Genomic DNA, 22,457 nt, shown 5'->3' on the forward strand with positions numbered 1-22,457 from the left:
TGGTTTTAAGATGCTGAGTATTTGTGCAGAAGAAGTTAAAGATGTTGTGTGACTATGTTTTGTTCTGTTTTTTAAAGATTTTATTTATTTTATATATAGAGAGCACTCACCTGTGTGGGTTGAGAGAGTAGTAGAGGTGGGGGAGAGAGAGAATCCCAAGCGGACTCCCCCTTAAGCACGGAGCCTGACATAGGGTTCGATCCCACAACCCCTAGACCATGACCTGAGCTGAAATCAAGAGTTAGAGGCCTAACTAACTGAGCCACCCAGGCATCTGACCATGTTCTTATGTTATCTTTTCCTATCTCTGGTAAAGGATGGAGAAGTGCTCTGGTGGTATTTAGGTGGTGAAGTGGTGAGTTACTGTATCATACATTCTCTTTTGAACCATGGTAAATATTCACGAGTAGAAAGTAGAAGGCTGTATTTATTTGTGAGTAAGTAGGAGTTTCCCGTGCAGAAAATCTGATCCTTAAATGTATGAATATGACTAGCTACGTGGGCATATTAAAAAGCAGAATGTGGGAGTGTAAAGTGGTACAGCCAATTTGGAAAACAGGTTGGCAATTTCTTAAGTTTGATGTAAACTTATCACATACACATATACCATATGATTCGGCTATTCTACTCTGAGGCGTCTACTCATTAGAAAGGGAAATACATGCCCACACAAAAACATGTCCGTGAATGTTTATAGTAGTATTACTCCTACTAGACAAAACCGGAAACTGTCCAAATATCCACTAACTGGTGAATGGGTAAACCAGATGTTGTTTATCCATGCAGTAGGATACTATTTAGCAATAAAAAAGGAAAAAAAATGCATGCTACAAGGTGGGTGGACCTCAAAAATATGCTAAGTGATATAAGGACTTAAGTTATACCACATATTGAATGATGGCGTTCAACTGAAATGCTCAGAAAAGGCAAATCTGTGTAGAAACAGAAAATAGATGAGTGGTTGCCTGTGTTGGCAGTGGGAGCAAGGACTGAATGCAAATGGGCTTGTGAGAATTTTGGGGGTAATGAAAAAGTTCTAGAACTGGATTATGGTGATGGCTGTACAACTCTATAAATTTATCCAAATCACTGAATTGTATACTTCTGAGTTGATGAATTTTATGGTTTGTGTACTATACCTCAGTGAAGTTTTTTTCAAAAAGGGAATAAAAATGAATTTCATAAGCTGAAGTATGAAGAAAAACATAGTTTGACAAATGTAGTCATTTGAATAATGAGGAAAAGGAGTTGTCTTGGAGATGTAACCTTTCAGGTAAGAGGAAAAGGGTGTTTGTTTTACATTGATAAAAGAGTAAATGGAACCGTTCTCTTTTGCCTTGAAATCTGTGGTTAATGATAGCATCAGATGTTTTTACTTAAATTTTTGCATTTCTCCATATTTTTATTCACTGTGGCTGATAGAGTAAATTGCGGTTATATAAAATAACCTTTTTGGAGCAGTTTGTCAAAGACCTTAACATTTGTATCCTTTGGCCTATAATTCTACATAAAAAGTATATTCTCAGGAAATAATTAGAAATGAAAATAAGGATTAGTATTTGGAAATGTTCATACTAGCATTACATAGGCTAATCAAAAAAACTAGTAACCTACATGCTTTTCACAGTAGGAGGAGGGGTTTTGTTTGTTTGTTTTGTTTGTTTTTTTTTAAGATTTTATTTATTTAATTGACACAGTGAGTGAGATCACAAGTAGGCAGAAAAGCCAGGCAGAGAGAGAGAAGCATGCTCCCCGCCGAGTGGAGAGCCCGATTTGGGGCTCAATCCCAGGACCCTGAGATCAGGACCTAGACCGAAGGCAGAGGCTTAACCCACTGAGCCACCCAGGTGCCCAGTAGGAAGAGTTTTTAGTATTGTTTTAGTTATGGATCTCTTGGTTGCAAGGGGCAGAAATCCTTTTTAACTAGCTGAAGTAAGGCTGGGTTTTGTTGACAGGATGTGGGGCACTCTAACAACTCCAAAATAGCAAGATCAGTGAGGCCGTTTGGCAATAGGGAGCCACAGCCACTTTCCCCATTTCTCACTCTCAGGGGCCAGGCTAGTTACTTCTGTTTTCTTTGCAGGCCTACTTTGTCCTCAGCCTCTTCTTCAGCCAGCCTCTTCTTCAGCCATTCTTTCTTGTGCATGGATCAGTGCTGCTTGCCAGCTCTAACTGAGTCAGTCTTTGTTCCATTTCCAAAATTTCTAGAGCAGGATTCTGGGCTAGGTCATCTTTTTGAGCCTGAAGTGGGTCAGTGAACAACTGGTGATTTGATCTTCTCTGTCCCCTTTTTGGGGTCTGTATTCAGGTTTAGTATAAATGAAATGGTATTGGACAGTGACATTGAAAAAATAGATCTCATGGACCTACATCACAAATGTTATTAATTTAAAATATTTCTAAGGCCTCTGTGATAAAATTGCTTTTTTTCACTCACACTCTCAAAAGAATAGTATGCATTTGTGGTAGATTCCGGCTTTAAAAAAAATTTTTATTTTTTTATCATTCCTTACTAAAATCTCCATGGTATGGCTTCCATCCTTTCTTCTTATTAAAACCACTTTTACTACAAGTCTGGCGCTTAAAAATGTATTAGATGCTGTGGCTCAATCATCATATCCAGAGATGCTATCTCTGGACTTGATCTCAGTGATGTTTCTCTCTCCTGACCTTTCTTCGGGCCTCCAGGTCTGCCTCAGTGAATCTTCCTCCTGTGCTCATCCCTTTACTGTTGTGGCTGCCCTCTACCTCACCCCCCTCTTCTTTTCATTTCAGATCCATCCTGCAGTTTCTTTTACCTCTGTGGCTTCAGAGATCCTTTATATCCCCAAATCTCTGTTAGGTGCCTTCTACTGAGTTCTATGGTAACCACCAGCTTTTTGCGTATCATCAGAGCTTCTCTTTGAACCTTCATATGAACTTTTTGTACTTCTGTTTATTCTCTGCTGCACTTAACGTATTATGTCTTATATAACTTTGTATTCCTGGTAGCACCTACCAGAATTCTTTGGCAGTGGATTCACTCAATATTTACCTGTTTATATATTCCTGTTTTTAAGAATGGGCTAATTATACTTGTATGTGATTTTACTTTCTTTCCTTCCTATCAAAAAAAACAAAAACCAAACCCCCAATTTTTTTTTTTTCTAAATTTAAAAACAATTTCCAACATAGTTGTTTTGGTTAGAGGAAAAAAACCAAAACCCAACTTAGTGGATATGCTTGCTAAGAAAACTTTTAAATATATTTGGGCCTATTAATATGAATTTTTCCTGAGAATAAGGACATAAAGCCTACTGAGTTTTGGACACTATCATATGTGGATTTAATTTCTGTACAAGATATTTTCTTGTCCTACTACAAAAGAAAGAAATCACTGAAAAATTCAACCAATTCAGGGGTGCCTGGGTGGCTCAGTCATTAAGCAGCTGCCTTCGGCTCAGGTCATGAGCCCAGGTCCTGGGATGGGGCCACATCAGGCCTCCCTGCTCAGCAGGAAGCCTGCTTCTCCCTCTCTCACTCCCCTGCTTGTGTTCCCTCTCCCGCTGTGTCTCTCTCTGTCGAATAAATAAATAAAATCTTAAAAAAAAGAAAAGAAAAAAATTCAGCCAATTCAGAAATATGCCGTGTAGAGATTGAAATTTTCCATTATTATGTATAGAGTTCTTGCAAGTAGAATTGAACTGTAGAAATGATGGTTCTTTGTGAATACAAAATAAATTTGCTATTGATTGAAGGGTGAACCTTTAGTTACTGTATAGGGCAGGCAGCAACTGATCACAGATCTGCTTACTAACCTTCACAGTGTGTGCTGCTGTGTGCAAAATGTTTGTGCTGGAGCTGTGGTATCTGTATTAAAGGCTTGGGCATTTTGCCCTATTCCTCTGCATGCAGATAGTTTAGTGAATCAGAGGATAGTTCGAAATCAGATATGAGAGGTAGTATAAGGGTCAGTTAGCAAAGTTGATTCTAGTTTAGTTTGTTTGTTTATTTATTTATTTATTTATTTGTAATGGTAGCTTTTACTAGAAGTATGGCTTTGGGAACCTTGTGAATGTCTTAAAGACAATGGGTTGCTGCTCTTGGCAGATGATTTTTAACACAACGATGGAAACTTTGGTTCATGTATTCAGGGCATAAATGAAAGACAGGAAGATAAATAAAAGACATAGGAATGTGCTTCTTTAGCTCTTGCAGGAGGAACATACTTGATATTTGTAGTAATGACAGGCAGATTGGCAGAGTTGTGTTTGTCATTCAGCCTTTGTGGTTTTAGCGGAGTTAATGAGACCTGTAAACCGTCATCAAGACTTGGTGCTTCGTGAAAAGAATACTCAGACATACAATGAGTATGTTAGCTTGGTGGTTATGGCATTACTACTGGGAGAATGGGTCTCTCAGAGAGTATTTTCATACTTGGGGAAGTCTTGAGACAGACCTCATATTGAAGGTTTCTGCTAATCTATAACTCTTTTACAGAGCATTCCTAGTTGGTATGCTGCATATTAATCAGTATATCTGCTCAGTGAAGTAAAGGAGACCTGAATTCTTAAAGCTGACTTTTAGGGAAGAGACAGTTCAGGAGGTGAGTGTGAGACATAACCTTGAGGGAAAACACGGGTGAAAACAGAAAGAACTGTCCTTTCGTGCTTGATTTCATTGTCCATTTTCCTTAAACTTGGTTTAAGTTCAGATCTTTTTCACAGCAGCTCAAAACTTGATATAGATGGTATAGAAGCAAGTGGACAACACACTATTTAGATTCTCTGATTGCTTAGCCATGACCATGTCCTGTCCAAATGTGGTAGTAAGTAGAGACGAAATGGGTAATGTCAAAAAGCTTTTTTCCTTTCGGAAGCAGGGTGCATGACCAGTTGGTTTGGGAATAGTGTTGAAAACCCTGTGAGCGGCAAATAAGAGTATGAGAAGGGATTTTTTTGGTCTTCTCTGCAATCTGCATGTTTGGGCAGAAACAAAGGGAAGAAGATACTCTTGGTTAGATTGGTTAAGCATTGGTCCTCTTCCTACCTTTATAATTTAAACTGTAATCTTTCTAACTTGTGTTGCATGCATTGCTGCATTTCCTTTTTATGTGTGCTCTTATTTATTTTCATGGCAAATGCATTTTTAAACAGTCTCTGGGTTAATTATTGCCATTCATTAATTTTCATATTTCCGTTTTAATGATATTTTCATTTATTCCTTTTGCTAGCTGGATTGCCTTTTGCAATTCTTACTTCAAGGCATACCCCCTTCCAACGAGGAATATTCTGTAATGATGAGTCCATCAAGTACCCTTACAAAGAAGACACCATACCTTATGCGTTATTAGGTGGAATAATCATTCCATTCAGTATTATTGTTGTAAGTCAAATCCACTTTTCCAAGTTTATCACTTTTGGGCAGTTGGCTTAATTTTGTGTTAATCTGTTAATGATTGAATGCATAAATGTCCAAAACAATGTATATTTTTTTAACGTTTAATTGAAGGTGTTATTTGATCAAGATGATCCCACCTATTTTAAGTGGAACCAAAGGAATAACAGTATATAATTAAAAGAACCTTACTGAATGTGTGTAGCTTTTATGCTAATTTTTTCCAAGTCACTGTGATTTTTAAAGCTCTAATTTGCTGTTATAGTAATCATGCAATAGATACATGTTATAGCAGTATGTTTTTTAGCATACTTTATACCTAGGGTATTGCTTTATAATTTGTGAAATCTGTATGTGTGTACCTACTTTCTAGTTACAGAGTTCTAAAAGAGAAAAATAACTAATGTTAAGATTTCGTTCTAACCCCTGTTAAAGAATTTTTATATAATGCCAGAAAACTAAAGAGAAAAGCCAGAGTTCTATATATAATCAGCAGTGAATGCAAGAAATTTTTTACTGGTACTGAAACCTAATAGTAATCATTGCTTTTAGGATTTCAGGTGGGAATGCTTAGAGATTGTGCTCCAAGGCGAAGACATCAAGGAATTGAACTAGATTATTTAATAATTTCTCAATTGAGAGAGTCTATGACTTAGATTAAATAACTTTATGCTCCATGACTGGTAACTCTAGAAAGAATTATTTTGGTTTAAAGTAGAAAAGATGGTCCCATCCAGGAGATAACATGAGATAATATGCATGCCTTGTCTGTTTTGGTGTTTATTGAAAAAAACCTCTTAATTTAGAAATTCAGTGTTTTATTCAAGAATTATCACAGCTGCTTATTAACATTGAGAATTAATCAACTCATTATTTGTGGTACATAATTAATTTTTAAAAACCTGTCCATAAACATGTTTGTTTTATGGGACTGTGAGCTCCTGGAAGGCAGAGATGGTGCTTCATTCTTCTTAGTACCCTCGCTGCCTGCCATGGAGCCAGGCATGGTGGAACCTGGCATGTCTTAGGTGCTGGAATGACATGAGAGTAATTACATAGGGACATTGGTTGACCCTCCTATAGTATGTTGAGGTTTTAAGAAATCAGCAGATCCCTTTAATCTAGACAGATCTTTACACTGAACTTTTACTACGAAAAGAATGAAAGCCAAGCCCATCAGTGTTCCTTTAAGAAGGCAGGAAGAGTAGATTTTTTAAAAATATATATGTGTTTCTGAGATACTATTTGAATTTAAAGTTTTTAGTAGGATACTTAGTTGCGAATAGAGTTGCCCCTCGAACAAGATGGGGTTAAGGGAAACTGATACCCGGTGCAGTCAGAAATTGGTGTTAAGTTTTGGGGGAGTCAAAATTTTTAACTACTAAGAGCTTGGTTGCCTGGCAGCCTTACTGAGAACATAAAGAATCAATTAACACATATTTTGTATGTTATATGTATTACACAATAAAGTCAGCTAGAGAAAAGAAAATGTTAGTAAAATCCTAAAGAGAGAATACATTTACAGTACTGTATAATAAAAGTGGACCCACTCAGTTGAAACACATGCTGTTGAAGGGTCAGCTGTAGTAGCTCAGTTCAGAAAAGATGCTCCCTTGGAGTACTCGAACCCTGCTGCAGATGGACTTGTCTTTCAGTTCGGTTTGACTTTGTGTCTCAGTCAAAAGGATGCTGCACAAGCAAAATTACAGAAATCCAGTACAGACCAGGGGCCTGCAGCAGGACGGGGCTCTAATGGCCGGGCTCCTGGAGTGTAGGTGTGGCCTGCATGAGTGCAGGGCCTGACAGAACCCTCAGTGAGCAAGAACTCATTATTTGTATTTCATAAATTCCCAAGTTTTGACGATTTCATCATCAGCTCTGAGAAAGTTATCTCTGTGTTTAATAAAGCAATTACAAATTGAGTGTGGGTTTCTTAAAAAAGAACAGACTCTTTAAAGGTGCTGTGAAAGTACTATTTTCATATCAGCCATATCAGCCAACACTGCACAGGGTGGTAGTTTTATGTACTAACTTAAAAAATTTTTCACTTTGTTTATTAACTCCATTGATTGTAGGCAGCACTTGGTTAGACATGTAAAAAAGCGTTTAATTTTATCAACTAAAAAGTGAATCAGTTCTTTAAAAAAAAAAATGAGGACTGTGATTCAGACTTCTACCAGGTCTTTGACCTGGCTTACAGATGATCCACAGATATATGAGTGATTGAGGGAGACTGGTGGAGAACCAGAGTTAGTAGAGCTTCTCAGAAGCCAAGGGAGAATTTCAATAAGGAGAAATAATCAGTAATGTCAAATACCATGAGAAGTTAAGGTAAATGAGAATTGATAAATACCTGTTTAATACCTGTTTAATCCATTTTGACTTTTGAAAAAGATTCAGTAGAATAAAGGGAATGAAAGTAGTTCAAGATATTTAGGAAAAAGTAGAAGTACACCAGTGATTTTAGACTACACTTTTGGGAAGGTGGGTCCTGAAGGGGAGGCACATAATACAGGGACAGTATAGAGATGTATAAAGTCATCTGGGTTGATGGAGCTATAAAGGAGATGGTGAGAAAATACTGTGGTGCATAGGTTTTAAATGGTTTGAATTACATGGATTTGGGTAATTATTAGCTTTGATCTAAAAAAAGCATTTTGCTTTAGTCCCTATCTTTAGTTCTTTAATAATTTATCCTATATTTGGAGTATAAATAATGCATAAGAAGTGATCCCAGCTGTAAGATAAGGCCACAGTCAGCTTAAGTGTGGACTTCACTAAAGACTAAGCTTTGGCATGAATGGCTCAAAGGGCAGGACAAAGTATTAAAATGAAACAAAAATATGGCTGTCATGTGTAGTGAAATGCTCAGACACATCCCTACATTTCATTTAGAAAATCAGTTTAGAACTTGTCTCTTGTCTATCTATCTCAGTGAGGATGGAGGGCATAATAAACGATATATGTTGACCAGCATTGGTCAGCTTTAGAGTCCCCCTGCCCTTTCCTAGCATCAAGGATTTTAAGTTTCAGCTTACACTACCTTTGTGAATCAGTTTGTCATCTGTGCCCACGGCTCTCCATTCTCCTAGTGAGCTGACTTTCTGTCCCCACTGTCAAGAACCAGGGTTTGGGTGGCCCTAAAGAATTGGAAAATAATTGAGTGCTTACCCTCCTAAGAGCAGCTGACAGCTGAAGTGTGGAAGTTTCAGCTGCTCAAATTGTAGTTGACTGGTATGATTGGTATATATTGTAAATGATCAAAGAGCAACTCTATAATGAAACATGAGAGAAGTCCTCTCTTGGTGCTCATATCTAAAGGCAGTTGTTGGGACATCTTAACAGTCAGAGGAGACAGTATATATTTTAATACATGGGCCACTAGAGCCGGTTGGGAGAACCTAAGCGCAGTTGCAGAGTATGGTATCCCTAGAAGTGCACGTGGCTTTTCTCTTCTGAGAGACCTGTTCTCAGGAAAGTATCTGATTAAGTCATTCACATTAATTACTGTAATGGGGGAATATATTTCTCTGGGGCTTAATATTTAGGGGTGTTTACTTTTTACTCACAAGGCACCCCTTTCAATTAAAATTTCTAACCACCTAGTCACTATGTATAGTATATGTATAGTACCACTATGGTGGTACTAGGTTTTTATTTGATGACTAAAACTTGATTCTTGCTTTTGTGGGATTCATCGTCTAGTTGTCAGAGTTTTAACATTCTAATTATGGAGCCACGGAGCTAAATGAAGAAAGAATTTTTGGTGTTAGGTTTTTTTTTTTTTTTCCTTTGAAGATTTTATTTCTTTATCTGACAGCACAAGGCGGGGAGCAGCAGGCCGAGGGAGAGGAAGAAGCAGGCTCCTCGCTGAGTGGGGAGTCTGATGAGGGGCTCGATCCCAGGACCCTGGGATCATGACAGATGCTTAACCACTGAGCCACCCAGACCACCCAACACCTTTGGTGTTAGGTTCTTAAAAGCTCTCTTAGGAGGCAATCATTTATTTTACCTGCAATAAGTTTCACCGTGAAGATAATTAATCCACACTAAATGGAAATGTTTAAATGTTTTATAAGATTGTTCATGTAAATTTAAGATGAAGCAGCAAAACTAGTACTTAAGAAAAATTTTGTGACTTCTATCTCCTCACTTCCCCAACATAAATAAGCAAGCTGGTTCTTCTTCAACTATTTATTTTGGTCACAGATAGCTACAATATGGATTATTTTATCAGCAAGTGTAATTTTGTACAAATTTTCTCAATATTTTTTGGATTTCTTAAGGTTTTGATCCGTGAATTGTCAAATATTGGGAAGGCTTTTCATGCCTTTAAACTCATTATATGCTGGCTGACACACACACTACTAGAATCTGGGAAGGCCTTGTTTTCACTTTTAGTGAGAAATAAAGTCAGTGAATAATAAAGAGGAAAGAGTCAATTGAAATGTTTTCTTGGAGAAGGAGAGCATCAAATGTGTGTTTGGTCTGTTAATGAGACTTGTTAAGTCTTACAAAGTCTATCAGAGTCTTGTTAACCAGGCCTCGGGTTCTGGAAAGGCAGGGCTGGGAGGCTCTGTCTGCTGATATCTGTACTCTATACACTTTGGCCTCAGTGTTAGATCCCTGCTTTTGTATTAGTTTACTCTCTGAAACTATTTTACTTCTTAAAATATGATGGATGTTTTTGATTCAGAGAAATTTTGGCTAAGAAGTACTCCCAGATCAAAGTACTTATACAGGGGATACTCTAATTAGGAAAATTTGTGTTATTTGAACAAATAACAACCATGGTTTTTCTCATCCATGATACATCGTTGCTTATTAAAACTCATTTTATTTGAGTACCAGAAAAGAAAAAAGGTCTTATTGTTTCAGGTAGATTTGAAATTATTTTGGCCATTGCTTTGTAAGCAGATCTGACTCCTTGTTTCATCGTTTAGAATTAGATATCCTGACTCTGCATTTGCAAATGAAAAAAGGGAAGTGTTTTTAAAATATTTTATTGTGATATACCATTTTCTTTTCTATTTTTAAATTTTAAAATGCCTGATTACTGTTTTAACATACTATTTTTCTGTTTCTTTTTCAGATGATTATTGGAGAAGCCCTGTCTGTTTACTATAACCTCTTGCACTCGAATTCCTTTATCAGGAATAACTACATAGCCACTATTTACAAAGCCATTGGAACATTTTTATTTGGCGCAGCTGCTAGTCAGTCCCTGACTGACATTGCCAAGTATTCAATAGGCAGACTGCGCCCTCACTTCCTGGATGTTTGTGACCTAGATTGGTCAAAAATCAACTGCAGTGTTGGTTACATTGAAAACTACATATGTCGAGGAAATGCACGGAAAGTGAAGGAGGGCAGGTGCGTGTTAAAACTTCAATGTTTGTTTTATCTTTTGTATTCTTGGAAAAGAAGGTTTCTTTACTAGCGTAGGGAGAACCGCTAGTATAATCACTGGGAGGTGAGCTGAGTTCATATTTTGACTTATTATCTCTACTTATTATTTTTTCCCCATTTTACCCCTACCTTCTGTGTAAGAATCTTTTAATGCAGGTCTTCCCATCTCTCATGAATAATTAAAATGAACTTCATACGTCATATAGTGCAGGGCCAACAGACTCTTTCTCAGGGCCCCAGATAGGAAATATTTTAGGTTTTGTGGGTGATTTGGTTAATTTGACAACTGTCCATCTGTGCTGTTGTACAAGGAAAAAACAGCCATAGACAGTCCTTGAGCGGATGGGTGTGGTTACGTTCCAATAAAAGTTTATTAACAGAAACAGGCTACTCCAGGGGTTATAGTTTGCTGACCTTTCATGTAGTCCATTCTTGTATTAAGTTCTGCTCTGTCTCTAAGTATTCTTAGAGTATACTTTTTGTAAGGAAACTTCATACACTGACAGCTTTAGGACTTCAGGTTGCCTTCTTATAATGACCTTGTTAGGCTCCTTTCTGCATGTGGCACACTATTAGGCATGAATGAAATACAATGTTTGCAACCCAAAAGGTCCAACTCCTTCAATGTATAGATGAGCAAATGAAGGCCCAGTAACATTAGATAAAGCCACTAGGGGCGCCTGGGTGGTTCAGTCCATCAAGCATCTGCCTTAGGCTCATGTTGTGATCCCAGGGTCCTGGGATTGAGCCCCACATTGGCTCCCTGCTTGGTGGGAAGCCTGCTTCTCCCTCTCTCTCTGCCCCTCCCCCAGCTCATGCTCACTCACTCACTTTCTTTCTTTCTCAAATAAATAAATAAAAATCTTTAAAAAAAAAACCACAATTCCTCATCTCAAGTTTCAGAATTATCAGCCTTACTTTTTTTTTTTTTTAAAGAGCCTTACCTTTTCTATACGATTGATGTTTTAAGATAGCTATCCCTTTAATTATTCATCATCCAACAGATACTTTCTCTGGGTAAAACACCCTTTGACTGTTCTTTATACATGATTCACAGGCACTTCATTGTCCTTGTTGGTTCTCTTATAAGCTACACAGACCTTGTAGTAGCCCCCAATTTTTGCATGTAGTGGAGATGAAAAAAACACCTTATTTAACTAAGAGTATATACTGTGCTGTGTGCATGAGATCCGGCCATGAGCTAGATAGCTCTGGTTCTCATCTCCATGGAGCTTAGTCTAGCACAGAGACTTAAATTTAAAAAGTGATGGTGCTGGAAGAGAACCTCCTTATTGATAACAGGGCCAGAGAATAGAGAGGCTGTTGGATGGCAAGCTTTGAGGTGATCAGGTGACTGGTAGGGGTATAAAGTCTTAAAGAATGAAGGAGGGAGGAATGGCTAATGCAGTAGGCAATTTATAGTGGAAGGCAGTATTGTTGATTTGAGGTTATAAGAAGGCATTTTTTAAGAGGGCTGGGGAAGAATGGTCCAGAAATGGCTTTGAGGAGTGATGAACTTACCAATACCAGCACTGGGCTCTGAGGGTATGGGATGTGGAGATCTCATTCTCTGCTCTCACAACACTGCAGTGTCCTAGGGAAAGGTCTCAGATTTAACAACTAGGAGATGCAGTAACTTTCGGTGGAGAGTTTGAAGACTCAGAGAAACTCAGAGAAATACAAAGGACTATCCATGCCTGTGTCTCCAGTAACATCTCCTGCATTACCCCAACAGAAAATAGGAGAACTCTAACATTTTCTCTTGTCACAGTATTTAAGAAAGTCGGGTGATAAGGGCTTACCTAATGTCCAGAAAATATCATTATAAATGATTATTTAAGAACATAGTTTCTTTACACATGTATTATTTCTCTGATTTGGGTACATACATTTTAGCTCAAAATTTTCTTGTAACAGTATGTCTTATTGAGAGATTTTTCTTTCTTACATGGGCCATTTGGACAAAATGTGAAATATAATTTATTTTAAATGACATAAATATGGTTACATTTTCCAGTCCATGTATGTCCTATTATATATGTATTGCTAGTGTATCTAAATTGGCCAACATATACTCTAATACTCTGATGGTACTTTTGACTTAAGTGCATATAGTTTTTTACTCACTACCCTTTAAAAGTTTCTTCAGCCTCCCACATTTTCAGTGAGATCTGTTGATAAGCTTTGGGGTTCTGAAGTGAGAAGGAAAATCAAATCTAGAAATGAAATTTTAAGAAAACTTTGTATTTTCCAAGAAAAAATGGGATTTCCATTGGTATTTCCAGAATGAGTTAGTTGTTGCCACAGTTCCAGAGCTTTATAACTCTGGTGCATAACTGTGGCTTTGCATTGCTGTTCTGCTGTGAAGCTTAATTTCGTTGGATTTAGGCTTTCCTATTGCTTTTCTCTTGAATTTTTAGGTTGGGATGCCAAAAATGCAAAAACATTTCAGTCTAGACATTGTAATGTATTAGGATCATAGTATAATTTCCCCCTCTAATTTATTTATCTCCACAGCCTGTCCCCTGTACGTTTATTTTAATTATAAAATTATAATGCTTGACATTGGAAAGAAGGGAACATAAGCACCCGAAATGAGTCATTTTGTTGACTATAAATGAGTCAGAGTTACATGTGAGGGTGAGAGTACTCTCTTACAATTTTGGCTTTTGGTCTCGATATTCGTTTTCTTATTTCCTTCTATTCCTCTCTCTGCCCTTCCTGTATATGTGCACACTCTGGTGCTCTTGTATCACTGATGTCAGAGGACTTTTACCAGGCTTCATTTGTGGCCCTGGGTCCTAAATAGAGAAGTGAGAACATAAATGGATTAGAGTAGCATACTTATTAAACTCCTTATTAGCTCCTATTCATTGTTTAAAATTAATACCTGGGCATTTACTATAAATGAAAAGGGACTGTACTTATAACTTTGGGACATCCAGCTGCTCTTGCTTATGCCAATGAGAACAGCAGTACTTTCCATTTGTGGGGGGAAAAAAATTACTAATGAGCCCAGGTAGTTCAGACCTATAGCACTCTGCCCAGGTAAAGATTCTCTTTAGGGACTCTTTAGATCAGTGTCTCTCAAATGTGAGTGGTTCATTGGAAACACATATTTCAACGTTTCATCCTCAGATGGGGTGGGAGGTGAGGATATGTATTTCTAATACACTCCCAGATGCTGCTACCTCTGTGCTTAATCTCAGGACCGCACTTTGTGAGCCAGTGCTTAAAATCCCCAGGATGATGGGAACATGACCTCACATAGTATCTATTATGTTAGGATGTTTGGCAGGGTGAATTTAAGATTGTGCACAACTAGCTGTGTTCCGAATGACCTATCACCGCCACCAACTCAGGAACTGAGCATGAGCCCTGATGCTCCTGGGGCCAGTTGCTCTGTGCCAGGAACCCCAAGGGGGCTGGACAAATCGGAAGCACAGCTCCTGGCGGGGTTTGCCAACACTTTTGTGGCACAAACTAGGATGAATATGTGGTGAGAGAAGTCACTAACTCAAGAGGTGATGGTTTGGAAAAGAGAAAGGGAGAAATTTAGGGTGCTACCCGCAAGGTGCTTGGTGACAGGCTCAGGCTTTACCCACTGACCTCTCCATCAGCAAGATAGACACCTTGTCTGTGTTACAAGGAGAGTTCGGGATGGAGTGCCTGCAAGAGAACAGGCAGGGAGTGTGTGGTCATGGGGGGAATCACCCCATGATCATGGGCCAGGAAGGGGATGTGTGGGATGTGGTCGTGTAGGCATTCCATTGCTATCCGGGTTTTTCCGATCTGGCATTTGGGATGTTCAGGTCTTCGCAAAATGTCATTGTCAATGCCTCGAAAGTCTGGTAAGAAATAAGCACAATGGGTTTTCGTTGGAGCATCAGCTAAGCAGTCTTGCCTATTTCTGGCTTTAATTGTTGGGGTCCATAGTTGAGTAAGACAGCTCACTAACAGCTGCTCTGTTTGTGATACTACAGTATGGAAACTTTTGTCTTCTCTGAGAAATTCACTTTTTTATTTTTTCTGGCTTTTATTTAAATTCAGTTTGCTTAAGGATAGACTCAGCATTCCTAATCAATTCTGAGCAATTGTTCTTTGACTATATAAATCAGATATTCAAAAAAAGTTACTTCTTTTGGATATGGCAGCTTTGTATTATTTAGATGTTTAATTGTGATATGTTTGGTTAAATGTGAGGCATAATTTTCCTTTTGTCTTTTTTTAATACAACCCCTGTGCAGGTAAATAAAGCTGAATTTTGAGGAAGTGCCTTCTATAATATTGAAAACCCATTATAATCAGACTGACTAGCTGTGGTGTTAAGTACCTGGCAAAACCTGCTTTACATTTTGAGAGAATGGCTTCTTCTTTGTGGTCTAATTGTAGACATTACTGGACACTTTATGCATTCAGGAAGATTTATTCAGGCTTATCTAAACTTCCTGTGTGTATATGTCAGTAAACTAGCAGACAACCTTCATTTTATTCTTATATCTACCGGGAAATAGCAACACATAGAATGAAAGAGGGGATGATTTTAAAAGATCCTTCAGCCTGTGAATGGACATTAGCTCTTAGTGTATATAAAAGCAATTTGGCTTGGAGGCCAGTACCGCTTTCCACCTCCTCTGTTCTGAGTGTTAGCATCTGACACTTCTTGTTGCAGCTGTGACTCTTTCTTCGGTCCGGATCCGACTCTCTTTGCCCCAGTGTTTCTTATACTTCAGTCACATTGGAATCCCGTGGAGAGTTTGGTACAATACAAGATAGCTGGGCCTCACCCCTAGAGTTTCTGATTCAATAAGTCTGCGTGCCAGGGAGGCCAAGAATCTGCGTTCCTAAAACATTCGCAGATGGTGCTATGGCTGCTGACCTGAGAATCACAGCTTCAGCCTCACCAAAAGTTACTAAATTCAACTAATATTTATTGCTGTTAAGTCCTAGTCACTGTGGGTGTTACCTCCCCAAGCACACATGTTGCTCTCGTGGGCTCACTGCACAGGGGCTGATATGTGTTTGGAGACAGTGTGTGTGATAGATACGTGCCTTGAAGGAGTGAAGATGAAATGATGAGTTGGAGGATAATAATACTGCTTCCAGTAGAGGGGCATTTTGGAGGATGAGTAAGGTTTGAATGCATAGAATGAGGACGGGGTGTCTCATGGTGCAGGGAGCAGCAGGATCACAGGCAGGCAGGTAGGCTGGAGGCTTAGGGTATACAGGTGGTGTTTTACTGGATTTAGCTTTGGTAAAACCAGCATAATCTCAGGGTTTTGTCAGTTCTTTGTTAATTTATAAGGCAATCTGGGGCACTTAAGGCTGAAGAAACTTCTTTGTTTAGAAATAAAAGAAGTCACACCACATGATACCTAGTTAAATAGCTGTACACATTCTTACACATACTTTCGATTTAGCCTATGTTGCATTTATTCATTCCATTTAATTTTGTTTTAATGTGGAATAAAAGCAAAAGTTTTTTTCTCCCTTGAGATTTGGCTTGGTGCCTGATTGTCTTTCCTGAATGCATAATGAGTTGACTTGACATGTGGCTTTATTTTGGTCAAGGTATAGACTTGCAAAGACAAGATCCTTTCTTTACTTTCAGTGACTTCCTGCCACTATCTGTTGGTAAATACATTTATATCCTAATTTATTTTAAAACCAACCCCCCCAAAAATAATAACACCCTTTAAGTTTAGATATTGGGCATTTCATGCCATCCCACAGCAGTGCTGTGCATTAAATATTAATAGGCTTCTAAATCACATGAACATATAGGCTGTTGACTTCATATTGATGCTTTCTACCTTCACTTTAGAACTCTTGAATTCCCCAATGCCAGCTTTGAAATATGAAAAAAAAAGGGGGGGGGGCTCCTGATTGGCTCAGTTGTTAAGTGTCTGCTTTCAGCTCAGGTCATGATCCCAGAGTTCTGGGGTGGAGCCGCATCAGGCTCCCTGCTCAACGGGAAACCTGCTTTTCTCTCTCCCACTCCCCCTGCTTGTGTTCCCTCTCTCGCTGTGTCTCTCTCTGTCAAATAAATAAATAAAATCTTAAAAAAAAAAAAAGAAATATGAAAAAAAAGTGTGTAGTTACATTAGTACTTTTTCCAGAAAAAAATATAATGGATGGAGAGGTGACCCCAGGTGGCTCACTTGGTTGGGTGTGTGCCTTTGGCTGAGGTCATGATTCCAGGGTGCTGGGATCGAGCCCCACATCGGGCTCCCTGTTCAGTGGGAAATCTACTTTTCCCTCTCCCTCTACTTCTCCCCCTTACTTGGGCTTTTTCTCTTTCCCTCTCTCTCAAATAAATAAAATCCCAAAAAGAAATATAATTGAGTGGTGTAAAGCCTGAGTTTCCATTTAGAATAAATGTAAACAGCATGCATTCAGTATTTTTCCTTAATTAGAAAATAAATATTTTTCATGAGGGGTAGGATGTGAATTGAATTTGTGAATTTGTGACATATGGATTGTGTTGGCTTGTGTGATTCTTCAGTGTTTTTTCTGTTTTAAGTAGCCTTTATAATAGGAAAGCATTAGCATTCTTTTGGTGTGACTGTCTCCACAGAGTGCCCAGACTCTTGACTTAATCCCAGGTGTGTTCCTAATCAAGCTCAAAATTACCTTTCTTCTCATTCCTCTCCCCTTGCCATTCAAAGTGTGGTCCTCTGCTCTGACCAGCAGGATGGACATCACCTGGGAGTTTGGTAGAGAGGTATAGCTTGGACCCCACTTCCGGTCTACTCAACAAACTCTCCAATTTATGCTGTAAATGAGTTTACATATGCACTTGAAAGCAAGATTATAGAATTGGTTAACCTTTTTCTTTTATGTTTATATCCTGTTAACCATAATATTTTCTTATGTGATCTACTGCAACTACATTGTATTGCTTCTGAGATAACGTTTGGAAATTTATGAAGATGGACAGTTTTCAGTATTTTTGGTTTATCGAAGGATAGAATTGAATCCTAAAAATGGAGAAATTCTTCCTAAAGGCAATGGAAAGTAGGATTCAGGCAGTACCTAAAACCTTTTTCCTTATTTTTGTTTTATTTTGTCTTTGTTTTTTGCCCACTTACTTTTTTTTTTTTTAAGATTATATTTTTACATAATCTCTATGGGGCTCAAACTCACAACCCCTAGATCAAGAGTCACACATTCTACCTGCTGAGCCAGCCAGGTGCCCCTGAGAAGGCTTTTAAAACCTAATTTGTTTTTCATTTACAACAATATATCTGTTACTTTATAGATATCATTTGTTCCGCGAATCTGACTGCTTTTGATTACAATGTAAAAAAGGTTTCTGGACATTTTATACACATTATTGAAATGCTTGCCAAAGGTATTGGGAAGAGGCCTTAGGTACTGCATGTTTAAGCTGACACATACTGGTACTGCTCACAGTTTCTTACAGAAGGGCAAAAAAAGCGGGGATATTAGATTGGACTTCCTAATTCTCCAAAACTGTGATGATAAAGTCAGAATTTGTAACCACTGTAAGGGGAAAACACATCAGAGGTAAGATGTTAAAATCAGGTAACTTATCTTGCCATGATTATTGGCAAAGACTTAGCATTTAATTATATGATAACATTATTAAGCAAAGGTAACATATGTCCTTAGTTTTATTTTTTGCACTTTTTACACCTGTTGAAGCACAAACTGATTGAAGTGTACTTCTTGTGGAGGCACTGATACAATAATACTCTATTCTTGGTGCTTTGGTGGGAGAAGGGGTGGGGAAGCAGCAGAGATGATTTGTGACATTTAAATATGAAAAGTATAAGAATTTTACATCTTCTGGGATAACTACATAAAAACTGATTTATCATTAAGACATTAGATTCTGTTTGAGCTTAAATGTATTGAGCACCTACTGTTTGCTTGATCTAGTGGTGGTGGATGTTAGGGATTCAAGATGAATTAAGGTGGGATCTCGGGGGGGTGCCTGGGTGGCTCAGTGGGTTAAAGCCTCTGCCTTTGGCTCGGGTCATGATCTCAGGGTCCTGGGATCGAGTCCCGCATCGGGCTCTCTGCCCGGCAAGGAGACTGCTTCCCTTGCCGCTCTGCCTACTTGTGATCTCTGTCTGTCAAATAAATAAATAAATAAAATCTTAAAAAAAAAAAAAAGGGCCTCAGAGAGTTGGGTGTTTACCAGCAATTTTTCTCTTGATTTGCTATACTTTCTGAATTTTTCTAATGGACGTATCGTATGTAATTAAAACAAACAAAGAAACAAACGTCAGACATTTCTGTTTATAAGTCTTGTCCTAATCCTGCCCATGTTTGGATGGAATGGAGGAAGGAAGAACTATAGCAGATGATTTACTGTGGAAGGTGGGTTCAAGGATATATGTGTGCCATACATCTCTTTCCTTTTGGAGAAAGGGAGATCACTTCAGCCTAGCTGTTGAAGAAGGGTTTCTGGAAGGTAACAGCGGCTACAGTGACTCTTGTGTTATAATTATCCAAAAGAGTTGGGAGGCTCATTTCAGGCGCAGTGATGAAAAAACACAGCATGAAACATGGTGTGTATTGAGAATTAGTAGTTGGGTAGCAGATGATGGTTCCAGACTAGTTGGTGGGCCTGATGAAGGGTCTTGATTACTCGAAGCTCAACAGTGTACCAGTGAAGAACGCGAAGCAGGAGAGTAATGTGGTCATGATTTTGTCTTTATATTTGTAAAAAGTAGTCTGCTTTCCTCCACTTCATTCAAATCTAAATATACAAAAATGGGTATCTAAATATGATATGATCTAAGCTTTCATTTCTTTTAAAGCAAAGGAACTTGAGATACTAAAGGAAATGTTACTCCTGTGCTTTTGTCCGTTTGGTAGAAAGGTTGTCTAAGTGCAGTACCGCGGCACTGTCCTCTGGTAACACTGTCTCTGGTGATGTCATCTGCTCGAATCTGAAAGGAACCCAGAGTGACCTGTCTGGTCAGCTTCCTGTTGGGCTCTAATAATTTCATATGTGCATGGGCTTTTGGCTTTTTCTCTTGCCACTCTCAGTGCATATCAGAAGTTTTATAGTAGTTTAATTGTATAGACTTGTACTGGTATCTTGTACAGGTATCTTACCTGGGTGGTCAAGAGTTCATGGTGATTTCATGGTCTGCGTCGGGGTGGGAAGTGGAGTGTACTGGCCAGATTTAACAGGCTTTCTTGGCCTTCATGCTGTCTTTTTGGGAGAGGGCTGAAAGTAGAGGTGTGGCAGTCTTACTTCTGGCTAGCATTCCTGCCCCTTAAAAAACACCTTAGAAGGCAATTTAGAAGTCTGCCTTCCTTCTGACTGCCTCTGAAATCTTCTACCTTGTGGCAAGGTAGTTTTCCTGGTTCAGTGTTTTAAAAGGGGGCTGGGGGAGGAAGGAGGTTAAGGAGTTACTAGTTGCAGGCATGGGAACACCTCAAAGTTAAGTCCCTTGTGTAACCTGCCAGTTGCCCTTTGTCTCCTTTTTAACTCTTCGATAATGCCACGTTGGTGATTTGGAGTCTTTTTGCACCAAGGAATCAATTTTTCCTCCTGCTGTAGGAAACATGTGATGGCCCTTCTCCTGCTTAGTGCGCTTGTGTCTGTTCCACCCTTCTGTCAGTAACCTGTCCCTCTCCCGTCTCTGCTTATCTGTCAGAGACACCGTTTCCCGGCTCCGAGTATAGAACCCTTCATTCCCCAGTCGTCTGATTTTCAAGGCACACCCAGTTTTACTTTCCTTTATCTTCGAGTTCTCAACAACTTCTCCTTTTTAGATTCCTTCTTTTCAAACGAGTCTCCCATAAACAGAAGACATGCGATCCTTTGTTTTTCATCATCAACTGCTTTATTTAATCGAGAGTTTAAAATACCTTGTACACACTATCAGTTATGTCCTACTTTTACCCCTCTCTTTTTTCATTTTCCACGGTCTTGCTCATTTCTCTCCTCCAAGTTTCATGATGTGGTATCTATAGATATTAGATTATTTGGTATATAAGTCACTGACAGCAGTGGCTGTGAACTGGTATTTGATGCTGATGCATTAATATCAATGAATAAAATAGGATGCTTGGATCTGTTTTATTTTAGTTAGGCATGTCACTTTGATACATGAAGTGGCTAATCAACTCCATATAAATACAGTGTAGCTTTAAATGGAAACCTAGTAAAATCTTTCTGTCATATAAGGAATATATGACAGGGTTTTTGCTGCAAGTGAACTAATCTCTCAATCTCTGTTCAAGCAAGTAAGATGAATTTACATTATTTTTGCTGTATTTTACTTAATTTTGTTTGGGATCATCTTACATTCTTTTGCCATTTATCATCTTCATCTCTGTACCATTGGGGAGCAAAGATACCCTGTGGTTCTTGTATATCTACACATCTCTAGAAATCTGATCTTTCTCCCCTCCAAACACATATGTCAAAATCACTTGTTTACTGGCTCTTTACTTGTAACAATCAACAGAGTTAATATGCTGAATTTCAGTGGTATGAAATTATGTGCATATATTTTTATGGAAACACGACATATGATATTTAAAAATACACACGAATGTCAGAACATTTCATTGAGAGATGTAAGAACAAGCTTCCCGGGGTTGAGTCCAGTGGGGCTCTGGACATGAATGTGTAGGCAGGGAGCTGCACATGGGTCCTGAGGGCTGGCAGCCGGGCAGCTCTGAATTCAAGTGTTGTTCAGGAAGGAATTAAGGTGCATGTGTGCGTGTGGGTTTAGTGGAGAAGGGATTTGTAGGAAATTTGTAGGCATATCAGATAATTTGACTATCATTTTTTGTATTTTTGAATATATATATATAAATATATAAAATCCCAGTAATAACATGTTGTGTTTGCAATATTATCACTGTAAAATGTGAAAAAAAATTTTTAAAGGTTTTTATTCATTTATTTGACAGAGATCACAAGTAGGCAGAGAGAGAGGGAGAAGCAGGCTCCCTGCTGAGCAGAGAGCCGGATGCGGGACTAGATCCCAGGACCCTGAGATCATGACCTGAGCCAAAGGCAGAGGCTTAATTCACTGAGCCATCCAGGCACCCCTGAAAGATTTTTTTTTTAACCCCCATTTGATACGTTTCCCCGGAGTGACTGTTAACAGTTTGTCCTATCAGTTGCTTTCTGTGTATTTTACATTAAATGTGGAGTTGTATGGTTTTGTGTGGTTTAAATAAGTGACACATTTTTAAATATTTCTTGTAGATAATTTTTGTCACTTCACATAGTTATTTAATCGATTTTAATTAATTTACGGTATTCAGAAGAAGAGTGAGGAAAGCATCGTCTTCAGGTTGCTAGCTCTGTTACTTCAAACATCTTTGTGCCTGTGCGTGCTTCCCTAGGATAGATGTCTTCAAGTGGAACTACTGGGTCAGAAAATATGGTGGGTTTACAAGATATTGTCAGATCTCCTTTGAAGAGGATGCACTCCCATCAGTGCATTGTGAAAGTACCCATTTTCCCCATTCACTGCCTACTTGACTTCCCCGGTATATTAGATGTGAAATTTTTAAAGATAATAGCCTGACAGCTCATTGCCTGAGCATTTTGCACAGCTATTGGTTGTAAAAATCCTTTTGAAACAAAGTGGGACAAATGCTTGGGAAATTATTCCTTTGTGCATTTATTTGTTTGGGACATTTGTTATCACTTTCTTACAGAGTCA

The 22,457-nt window shown here is 38.6% G+C and overlaps 1 protein-coding gene across 2 annotated transcripts in view; it reads left to right on the forward strand.

The window, feature by feature from the left end:
* PLPP1 (phospholipid phosphatase 1) overlaps positions 1-22,457 on the forward strand; it is a 100,515-nt gene that overhangs the window by 59,968 nt on the left and 18,090 nt on the right. The window contains exons 2-3 of one of the 2 annotated variants that reach the window (XM_045998836.1): positions 5,213-5,364; positions 10,469-10,749. In XM_045998836.1, coding sequence (XP_045854792.1) covers positions 5,213-5,364; positions 10,469-10,749 — 433 coding nt within the window. The remainder of the gene's footprint in view (positions 1-5,212; positions 5,365-10,468; positions 10,750-22,457) is intronic. The other variant, XM_045998835.1, reaches the window with a different exon arrangement.

The sequence above is a fragment of the Meles meles genome, chromosome 3 (genome assembly GCF_922984935.1).
Source record: "Meles meles chromosome 3, mMelMel3.1 paternal haplotype, whole genome shotgun sequence".
Classification (NCBI taxonomy): Eukaryota; Metazoa; Chordata; class Mammalia; order Carnivora; family Mustelidae; genus Meles; species Meles meles.